Below are 10,671 nucleotides of genomic sequence, written 5' to 3' on the forward strand. Positions count from 1 at the left end.
TAGACTGACTGAATTTCTTCTTGTGATAAATTCAGTTCTTCCCATTCTGCCATGGTGGTCATGTTCCAGAGACACTGGCCAGGCGATTAGACTCTGCCTCAGCCCATCACACTGTCTGATGGCCTAACTCATCACCTGTAACAAAACAGGGCACCTGCTGCCTGCCAGGGGCCCATGACCTTCAGGTTGCTTGCAGGGGACTGGAAGAGACATCCATATAAATAAATACTGGCCATGTCCAGTGCAGTGACTCAGATTCAGGGTTCCTGGTGGCCCTGCGGAGGAGAGGGTCACCTGTGCCTGGGTGGGAGTCACGGGATCAGGGAAAACTTGATGAGACAAAGTTGCTTGAACTGGGTTTTGAAGATTGAGTTGGGAGTTTTCTGGGTATAGAGAAAGGCACTTAAGGCAGAGAGAACATGCAAGTACAGATCTAGAGAGGGTAGATTTCTCCCTCAGTCTACTGGTTAAGACCTCACCTCCCAATGCAGAGGACGTGGGTTCAGTCCCTAGTTGGGGAGCTAAGATCCCGCATGCCTCCTGGCCAAAAACACCAAAACAGGAACCAGAAGCAATATTGTAGCAAATTCAAAAAGACTTTAAAAACTGTCTACATCAAAAAAATTTGCAGTTGCTGGAGGGAAGGGATGGTTAGGGAATTTGGGGTGGTCATGTACACACTGCTATATTTAAAATGGATAACCAACAAGGACCTATCATAGAGCACATGGAACTCTGCCCAATGCTAGGTGGCAGCCTGGATGGGAGAAGGGTTTGGGGGAGAATGGATACATGTGTATGTATGACTGAGTCCCTTCGCTGTACATCTGCAACTATCACAACATTATTAATTGGCTATACCTCAATACAAAATAAAAAATTCAAAGAATAAAGGAAAACCTAAAAAGTAAATGTTAAGGTACAGACATGTATGAAGGGGTTATGTGAACATGCAGAGGAGGGCATCTGAGCCCAAATGGAGAATTTGGAGAGTTTTCCTCCGGTGGGAAATGATGCCTGAGCTATAAATCTTGAAGGAAAGACAAAAACTAGCCAGAAGTGAGATTGAACAGCAAAGACACAGGTTTGTGTTTAATACAAGAATTGGGAGAAGCAATCTGGTATTTCTATATAAACTGCAAAGTACAGGGAGGAGAGTGCCTAGCCCCAAGGAGCTTCAATAAAAAAAGAAACGGAACAATTCATAAGTGTACTATGTATGGGCTTCCCTGACAGCTCAGTTGGTAAAGAATCTGCCTGCAATGCAGGAGACCCTGGTTTGATTCCTGGGTCTGGAAGTTCCGCTGGAAAAGGGATATGCTACCCATTCTAGTATTCTTGGGCTTCCCTTGTGGCTCAGCTGGTAAAGAATCTGCCTGCAATGCGGGAGACCTGGGCTTGATCCGTGGCTTGGGAAGATCCCCTGGAAAAGGGAAAGGCTACTAACTCCAGTATTCTGGCCTGGAGAATGCCATGGACCGTATAGTCCATGGGGTCACAAAGAGTCGGACACAACTGAGCGACTTTCACATAAATATACTATTAATTACAGCTAAAAATTCAAAGAACTCAAGATCACTTTACCTGAGGTGGTGACAGCTGAACTGGGTCTTGAAGCATGATAAAGATCTTACCAGCAAGATAGTGACATCACTCCAAGCAGAAAGGAGCAAAGAAGTGATAACTTCTATTCAGAGTACAGTGAGTAATTCCCTCTGACCTGACTAGTGTTAGGGCGTGAGACCAGAAAAATGAGTAGATCTGAGTTTATGGAGATTTTTATATAATAATAACAAAGTCTATACCTGTGTATTTTATCCATTATCCCATTTAATCCTGGCAAGGCTATTCCGGCCTCCCTGGCTATTCTTTACTCAGTGGTAAAGAATCTGCCAGCCAGTGCAGGAAACTCGGGTTCCATTCCTGGGTAGGGAAGATCCCCTGAAGAAAGAAATGGCAGCCTTCTATAATATTCTTGCCTGGGAAATCCCATGGACAGAGGAGCCTGGTGGGCTATGTATAGTCCACGCCGTGGCAGAAGAGTCAGACAACCTTGAGACTAAATAACAACAAGGCTATTTACAGGTCAGAAAATTGAAATACAGGAAATAAAGGAGCTTGCCCAAGGTTACACTAGTAATAAACGGGGTTTGAACCCACCAGTTCAAACCAGAGGCCACAAGCTTAAGCTGTTTAACACACCAGGTCCTTTGGATTTAACCTCACCAGCTTGGGAGCCACTGGAAAGTTTTCACAGCCGCTGGCTTGTTTCTTCTATCCCTTCTCTTCCTAATGGCCTCAAGTGTTCTCTTCTGGGAGAGGAGAGGGAAAACGCAGAGGGGAATTTGGCTCTTGAAAATTCTTCTGTATTTTCCTCCCTCTCCAGGATGGCAAGTGTCAGTTACTTTTAGGGACTTTGTCACTATGGTCCTCTCTGCTATTTACATCAGCCCTTACTTTAAGGGCTTCCCTGGTGGGTCAGATGGTAAAGAATCCTTCTGCAATGCAGGAGACCCAGGTTTGATCCCTGGGTCGGGAAGATCCCCCTAGAAAAGAGAATGGCTGCCCACTCCAGTATTCTTGCCTGGGAAATCCCATGGACAGAGGACCCTGGCGGGCTGTAGTCCATAGGGTCGCAAAGAATCGAACATGACTGAGCGACTAACGCTTTCACTTTATTACTTAAAAATAAAGCTCTAAGGGCTTACTTTGCGTTTTCAACCCTCCTACGTTGGTAAAGCAAGTAGTAGCATCCTTTACAGATAGTGAAGAGGAAGTTCAGAGAGACTAAGTGACTGGACAGATCACATCTCTGCGGACGATTTCCTTACCTGTAAAGTGAAGTGACTGAATTATCTCTTTGCAACAACAATACATTTATCATTCTAGACCTGCTCAGAGTTGGGAAGCCATTCTGAAGCAGAATCAGTTTCATAATCCAGATACATCTCTAGTAAGGGACGTAAAGTCCAGCGCTCCCCAGGCAACCGAAGGGATTGAGTACAGGGTTGCCTCACGTAGGTCTGGGTTCTGCTCAGTGGGTACAGAAAAGTACGTACCAAGCTGCGGAACGGCTTTTGCGGGCGGTGGGGACGCGTTTTTGGAACGGACCAGGGAAAGGAAGTGTGTTACACCATCGAGTGTACCCTCTCCCTGCTGCCGCGGGGATAATGCGGCGTCCTTGGCGTTCTTGCTGTCCTGGGCGGGCCTGAGCCTTTGGGTCTCCGGTGACGGGCAGAGGAGGCTACCGGCTCTGGACGGGCTCGTTTCGGTGGCAGACTGACCTTGGCCCAGAGTCGGAGCCGATGGCAACTTGGGCTGTTATCAGCTTGAGCAGGGTCGCTGCCCAGTGCTTGTGGCCTCGAGGCCCCGGGGTCCGGGTGGCTCGTCCGCGCGCCGCCCTGGCCTTCCACCCTGAGCCCCCGTGCTGTAGCGCCGCTGGGGGTCGGACGCTGCACCTCACGGCCGAAGTCCCCGCGGGACACAACAAGTGGTCCAAAGTCCGGCACATCAAGGGTCCCAAAGACGCAGAAAGGAGTCGCATCTTCTCCAAGCTCAGCTTGAGCATTCGCTTAGCGGTTAAAGGTGAGAACCTGGCGGTCACCCACCGCTGGTAGCTACCACCCTCACTGTGCCCACGCTCTCACTTGCCTCCCAAACCCCTATCCCCGGCCTTTCATTTCAAATGAACTGGAAACGTCTCCCAAAATACTTACCGAGCTTTCATTCAAACATCGGATAAAGTGTCCTAAACGAACTGAAATCTAAGCGGTGACTTGTCTCTATTGGCTGATGGAGGGGAGGGGAGGGGAGGGCGTGGATGTCCCTTTTTTCTCATGTCTTATTGATATGTCTCTGCTTACTCTTTTCTATCTTAGAAGGAGGCCCCAACCCTGAGCTCAACAGCAACCTGGCCAGCATCCTAGAAGTGTGTCGCAGCAAGCACATGCCCAAGTCAACAATTGAGGCAGCGCTGAAAATGGAGGTGTGTCCTCAGTTTGAGCTTCCTGTTACTGATCACAGCCCCTACCAAATACATGTTTGGAAGGCCACCTCCCTTTAAATTATCAGAGAAGCGATATTGTTGACACCCTCAACTTAGAGCCTTCAGGTTACTCTTGGCCATTAGTTATGGGAGCATAGTCAGGAATAGGATGTATAGGTGGTGTACAGAACTGCCGCCTAAGACTATTGAGCTGAGTTGTGAGGAGCTGGGGGAAAAAGAAAGGGCAGAGTATGATGTTAGGTTGAGGAAGGGTTTGTTTTTCTGATATTGATACCTTAAAGGAGAAAAGCCAGTAGAAATAGAGAAGGTGCAAATGATAGTGATGATGGGAGGGGCTGGTATGTAGAACCCAGGTGTGGGAATTATCTTCAAGTCCAGGTGAGGAGATACCTCTTCTCTGGGATGGATGGGAAGGATTTGAGGAAGTAGTAGTCATCTTAGTAACTAATAGTTATTGGGTATTTACTCCAGGCCAAGTTCTTTTTATTTTTTTTTCTGGCTGCATCTTGTGGCTTGTGAGATCTTAGTTCCCCAACCAGGGATGGAACCCGTGCCCTCTGCACTGGAAGCACAGAGTAGAGTCTTAACCACTGGACCACCAGGGAAATCTGGAGGCCAGGTTCTTTGATAAAAACTGTGTGTGCATAATTTCACTGAATCCTTGGAGCAACCTCAAGTTGGTAACTGAGGCACAGAAAGATTAGGCGACTTGACTAAGTCACACAGAAAATGACCTACTGGGAACCAGACAGACCCCAAAGCCTATTTTCGAACCATCCTGCACACTGTCTTCATATCAGGTGTGTGCAGATAAGGCACACACCTTCCCCCCCCCCCCCCCCCCCCACCCCGGTGGTCCTTTATTTCCTTTGTGAAAGAGGGAGAGAAAAGTCATCAGTTGAGTGTTCCTGGGAAGATGGCAGGGCAAGGGGACAGAGAGAGAGGTGAAGATAAGGTATGTGGGCAAGGAATGAACAGAGGCAGCGTGGGGTGTCCCCATGAGATTGGTCCCTGGAGCTTTTGATTGTTTGAATTTTGAGGCCATGCTATTCGATGAGGCCCAGGTGTGTGATTTCTCTTAGCAGTACACAGCAGCCCAGGGGTAGTCTCACAGGGGTTTCATGAAGGATAAAGTATAGGAGGATGAGTTTTAGTAGGAGTGATCGAGGGGTGGATGTGGGATTCAGCTGGGGAAGGGAGAAACCAAAACTGGGAGATGAGTGATTGATTGTTCAGGGACAAGATAAAGAGACTGCCTTCCAAGGAAGGGATAGGATTCCAGTTACCTCAAACATTGATCCCAAGAGCCTCCTCTCAGAGAGGGAGGACAGAATTAAAGCCTTAAGAGCCTAGGTGTCACCCCAGAGAGCCCATTCCGTGGAGTCAACTTTGTGGTGTTTGTGGTGCCTGGGCTGGCATGGAGGAGGGAATTAGGAAACAGGAAAATGTGTTTGTGTTATCTGTTGCAGAAAACCAAGGACATGTATTTGTTGTATGAGGGCCGAGGCCCCGGTGGCTCTTCTCTTCTCATTGAGGCGTTATCTAACAGTAGTTCCAAGTGCCACTCGGACATCAAACATATCCTGAACAAGAATGGGTAGGTGTGTGTCTGGGGAGAGTGGAAGGGGACAGAGTCTCTAGGTTCTGATTCTGGGAGAGGTAAGTACTGTCGTTCCTGGTGGGTTTTCAGGTTTTACACACATGTCATCCTTAGCAGAATCCAGATGGCATCATCTGTTCTCCTTTAATGTGTTCTGTAGTGGGCAGGATCCCAAGGACAGGTGGAGGAGTGCTGTGTCCAGTTGTCTCATCTGTCCATGGAATGTCCGGGTCTTGAAATGTCCCACCAGCAGTGTACTCTCAGTTGTACAGGAATTGATGAGCAGTCTTTGCAGCCTCCAAACTCCAGTCAGGGCAGAAAATAGAGGGTTGGGGACTTCCCCTGGTGGTCCAATGGCTGAGACTCTACACTCCTCATGTAGGGGGCCTGGGTTCGATCCCTAGGGGAACTAGATCCCACATGCCGCCACTAAAAGGTCCGGCATGCTGCAACTAAGACCTGGGCAGCCAAATTAATTAATCAAAATAAAACAGAGGGTTAGTGTTATGTTCGGATTATTCCCTTGCCCAGAGGTAGCCGGATCTTCTTCAGGAAGAGAGCGGCTTCGTGTCTGGTTATACTCCAGGGGTAGGGTGGGAATGAGTGCTGGGCAGTGCTGTGTGGAGGCTAAGTGTCTAAAGGGATCCATTCTGGCCCATTTCCTCGCCTATTAGGGGAATGATGGCCGAAGGAGCTCGGCACTCCTTTGACAAAAAGGGGGTGATTGTGGTTGGAGAGGAGGACAGAGAGAAGAAACCTGTGAACTTAGAGCGTGCCCTGGAGCTGGCAATAGAAGCAGGAGCTGAGGATGTCAAGGAGATCGAAGACGAAGAGGAAAAGAACATTTTTAAAGTGAGTAGTAGCCATGGTGTCTGGTGGACTTCTGAGAGGGCCCTGATAGACGTGTTAAGTATTCTTCTCTCAGTCTCTTCTGTCCTGTGCCCCCCTGTCTGGGGGACAGGTGAAATAAAGAGCTCACGTATTGCACAGATAATTTATTAAGTGAATACTGGATAGGACTTACTCTCCTGAGGACGAGAAGGATTCAGAAGCCTGAACACTCTGTTTCTGCCAGTGAAGACTTAAACCCAGTGATACATTTCAGGAATTTCATGCAGGTGTTTACAGACTTCTGTCCAGCTTTGTCGTGTTATCTCCTGGCTCCTTACCTCCTGACTTTGCTTTGTCCCTAGTTTATTTGTGATGCCTCTTCACTGCATCAAGTGAGGAAGAAACTGGACTCCTTGGGCCTATGTTCTGTGTCCTGTACGCTAGAGTTCATCCCCAACACAAAGGTGCGGCTGGCTGACCCCGACCTGGAGCAGGCTGCCCATCTCATCCAGGCGCTCGGCAACCACGACGATGTGATCCACGTCTATGACAACATTGAGTAGCCAGACTATACGTGCCCCCAGGCGGCCTATTCTGTAGCACAAGCGTCTGCAGCGTCCCCTGAGACTCAAGCAGATCGGGGGTGGGGGGCTGGTTTGCCTAGCCGGTTAGCAAGCATAGACCTGCAGTTTTGTGGTCAGCTGAATCGCTACATGTCCGTGAAGCCTCTCTGTCAGCTCTGCTGGTGTCTGAGCCCTCCTCGGTGAGTCCCCCGCAGCCTTCTCGATGTGGGGGGTGTGGCCAGTCAGCTAGTCAAGCTCTGATCTCAGGAATCCGGCCCTTGTGGAAACCGTAGGCGCCCTGAGGGTCCATGTACTAGAAACTACTCTTCAATGATAACAGTAATTATTGACCGAATAGCTGCCCTGCTGTTGTGTGACTTGAGTTTTCCTGGGTTTGTGTCCAGTTGGTGGGACCCTCTTGACTTTAAGTCTGTGGGCTTAGTTCCAGTACTCCAGTCCCAAGACTATTTTTTTGATTGACCATAGACACGTGACTCCCTCCAGGTGCTTTGTGTTCTAGTGCTGGTCTAGAATCTCATTCTTTCACATACCTAATATCAATCAAACACCTACTGTGTACCAGGAACTGTACTTACAAGCTGATGCCTTGTGCTGGATCTGCTCTAAGACATTGGACCTCAGGGAGAAGACACAGGATCTCTCTCCTGGAGCTGTCCGAGGGCAATGTGAACTGCTGTGCACACCTCCTTGTTCTCTTCCTGTGGCCTCTGTATCCTTCTTCTGCCAGAGAGCTTAAGACTCTAGCACAAAGGGTGCCAGTGTAAGGGACTCCCAGGCCTTGCTTTGTCCAGGACCCTCTGTGTCCTGAGTGCTTTCACTGCTGAGTGAACCTATCAGTGGGCTGCACTCAGGAAAAGAAACACCACGCTGGTTTTGAAAGCTGTCTGATGCCCAGAATGCCCGACTCTGGCCCCTCTTGATCCCTGATGCCAGTTGGATGATGGGGCACTGGGAACTGGAAAGGAAATGAGAACAGAAAGAAGGGTGAAGAGCTGAGTCAGGAGCCTGGCCAGATGGGAAATAGGAGTCATGGTGCCTTTTGCTCCAAAGAGTCACTTCTAGGTTTAGACACACCAGGAGTGCCAACCACCTGTGCTGGAGCCCCAACCACCTGTGCTGGAGCCCGTCAAGTATGTGGGGCCTGGAGTAGCTTTTTGGTCCCTATTATTCACCTTCTTATAAGTTGGTTAAGGCAGTTCTGAGCTCGGTGTAATTTTCCTGAAGGAGCCTTAGGTAAATTAGGATGGAAAAGAACTAAAACCAAATTGGCTCTAAGTGATAGCTTCACTTTCTAGGAAAAACAGATTACTAATTCCATGATGACTTCAACAGCTGGAGAGTGAAGCCTGGGGGAAGAAAATCAATTAAATAATCCATTGTGGTGCCAAGGCATGCGCTCTTATACCTCATTTCATAATGGTGGTACTACCTGGGATTTTTAGTTTTTATAGGAGATAACTCATCTAAATATCTGAATAGCATATCATTAAAACAGGGCAACATAAAGTTTAAATGCCACGTCCTAATTTACAAGATACTTTCATATTTTATTATTTGACTTTCAAAACAAACGTATAAAATAGTCAGCCCAAGTATTTTATGCACAGATGATCTCATACCAAGCAGGTGAAAACTCTGTCTTGCGTTCATAGGCCTTAGTTGATAAAATAGCTCTGTTTTGTGAATGTTGAATATAGATGAATTTGGAGAAATGTGATCATTTCTGACATGAGTAGTCTTGTACTAAGGAAGCCTGCTCGAGAAGGGAACTTGGTTACTCATGTGAATAGTCCTCTGATCTAATAGATAGGATTTGTTACTGTGAATTCTGTAAACCAGTTTGTTTGCATCAAGACATGCTAGACAGCTCTGCACTGACCCCTGGCGGTGCCCTGCAGTCTTCTTGCAGTTAATATGGAAAAGCCAGAAATGAAAGCTTACTCAGACCTGTTCTGACTCTAGATCTGATAAAGAGATCCTTAGCTACATAGGTTAAATAGCTGTTTAACTGAAAATTTAAGTAAAGATTGTATGAGCTGTTTTGCCACTAGAAATTATTTTTTAAAGAATATTTTATGTCAGAGAAAACATTTACAATATAATGTTAAATGAAAAACAAAGATTAAAAACTGTATGTATAGTGTGGTCCAAATTTTAAAATATATATGATGCTGTGTATATGAAATTTTAAGAAAAGACTAGAAGGAAGTATACCAGAATAGCAAAACTGACTATCTCTGGGTGATGATGTTATAACTGAGTTTTATTTTCATGTATTCCATTTATTAAGGAAGCATTTTTTAAAAAGAAGAAAACTAGTCACATTATCTTCCTACTAAGGAAGCAACATGTGAGCACCTGCGATTTAGGTGACCTTGAAGTCGAAAGAATGGGGTCTGGTCCTGGCTTGCCTTATCTTTGGTCAGTGTCTTAACAACAAAATCATTTAGCACCTTGAGCTGGCTTGGGCTCACTTTCAAGTGTCCTTTCAGTGGGCTGGAAGTTATCAGCGACAGGCTTTGTCCATAGCCTTGACTCTCACTGGGAAACACTCATGTAGTATGTAGCTGCTGTACCTCTGCCAGGGGCCCCGGCTGAATCAGACTGGAACAGTGAGGGCTCTGCCTCCAGCTAACCATGGAAATTCAGTTGTGTGGTTACTTTTATTTTTTTCTCTTGAAAACATATAACATAGATGTCATAGAGTTGTCTTGAGAATTAAATAAGTTAATATATGCTAAGCACTTAAAACAGTGCCTGGCAGTAGTAAGTATTCAATATATGCTGGCCTTTCTTCCCGCTAAGTATAATGAACAGTTTTTAAAAACATTTTAAAATTTTACATTGGAGTAGAGTCAATTAACAATATTGTGATAGTTTCAGGTGTACAACAAAGCAACTCAGCCATCCATATACATGTATCCTGAATGAACATTTTTAAACACTGAAATGTGACCATCCTATGTTTATCTGCTTTGTACCCTGCCGCCCACCCTCTCCTTCCCCTTCGCAGTATATCCTAGATGCCTTTTGGTATTGGGATGGAGAAGTCTACTTCTTTCTTTTTAATAGCTTCATGGTATTTTATTATCATTAATTAATGTGTCATAGTTTATTTAATTAGTCTCTATCAATGGATGTTTGGATTGTTTATCTTACAGAAGATGCTACAGTGAATACTTTTTACCTTTGCTCCCTTGCAAAGTATTCTTCACGATAAATTTATAGAAGTGGAATTACAAAACACAAAGCAGTTTTTCTTTAGACATAAATGTCAATATGTAAAAATGTAAAGATGTACAAACAAAGCAGAGAACCTAACTGATTGAACTGGTGATCTGAATATATTCTATGTTACCTCTGAATTAAAAGAATTTTCATCAAATCAGGTGATAGGTTTTTTGGTTTGTTTCTCTGTTTTACACCAAATTCATTGAGATATCCCTTCAGAGAATTTATTCATTGGTATTTGATGTTCCCTGTCATGTGTCCTGCGCTCTTGAGAAGTGGAAAGGAATGTGCAGCTGGTGTGTGCGTGGCTGCTTAATGGGACCAGTACTCGGAGGCCCTGAGCTCTAGGGTTGGGTCATGAAACTTGGGGTCAGGGATGGCTCAGGCGCTTAAACAGAAGCACCTACTCAGTGTAAAAC

General features: G+C 46.1%; 1 protein-coding gene across 1 annotated transcript; it reads left to right on the top strand.

Annotated features, from left to right (window-relative positions):
* Positions 1-3,130: 3,130 nt before the first annotated feature.
* On the top strand, positions 3,131-10,406 carry LOC101102824 (translational activator of cytochrome c oxidase 1). Its single transcript, XM_004013018.5, has 5 exons — positions 3,131-3,585; positions 3,879-3,985; positions 5,476-5,603; positions 6,281-6,458; positions 6,800-10,406. Exons 1-5 carry the CDS (start codon positions 3,306-3,308, stop codon positions 6,998-7,000), a joined length of 894 nt encoding a protein of 297 aa, XP_004013067.2. The 5' UTR covers positions 3,131-3,305; the 3' UTR covers positions 7,001-10,406.
* Positions 10,407-10,671: the final 265 nt, after the last annotated feature.

The sequence above is a fragment of the Ovis aries genome, chromosome 11 (genome assembly GCF_016772045.2).
Source record: "Ovis aries strain OAR_USU_Benz2616 breed Rambouillet chromosome 11, ARS-UI_Ramb_v3.0, whole genome shotgun sequence".
Lineage (NCBI taxonomy): Eukaryota > Metazoa > Chordata > Mammalia > Artiodactyla > Bovidae > Ovis > Ovis aries.

Bases quoted from the DNA above. Each gene is read 5' to 3' on its own strand.
- LOC101102824 (XM_004013018.5), top strand. From the start codon at position 3,306: ATGGCAACTTGGGCTGTTATCAGCTTGAGCAGGGTCGCTGCCCAGTGC. The intron at 3,986-5,475 runs GTGTGTCCTCAG...TATCTGTTGCAG, and splicing joins AGGCAGCGCTGAAAATGGAG to AAAACCAAGGACATGTATTT. The intron at 5,604-6,280 runs GTAGGTGTGTGT...CTCGCCTATTAG, and splicing joins CATATCCTGAACAAGAATGG to GGGAATGATGGCCGAAGGAG.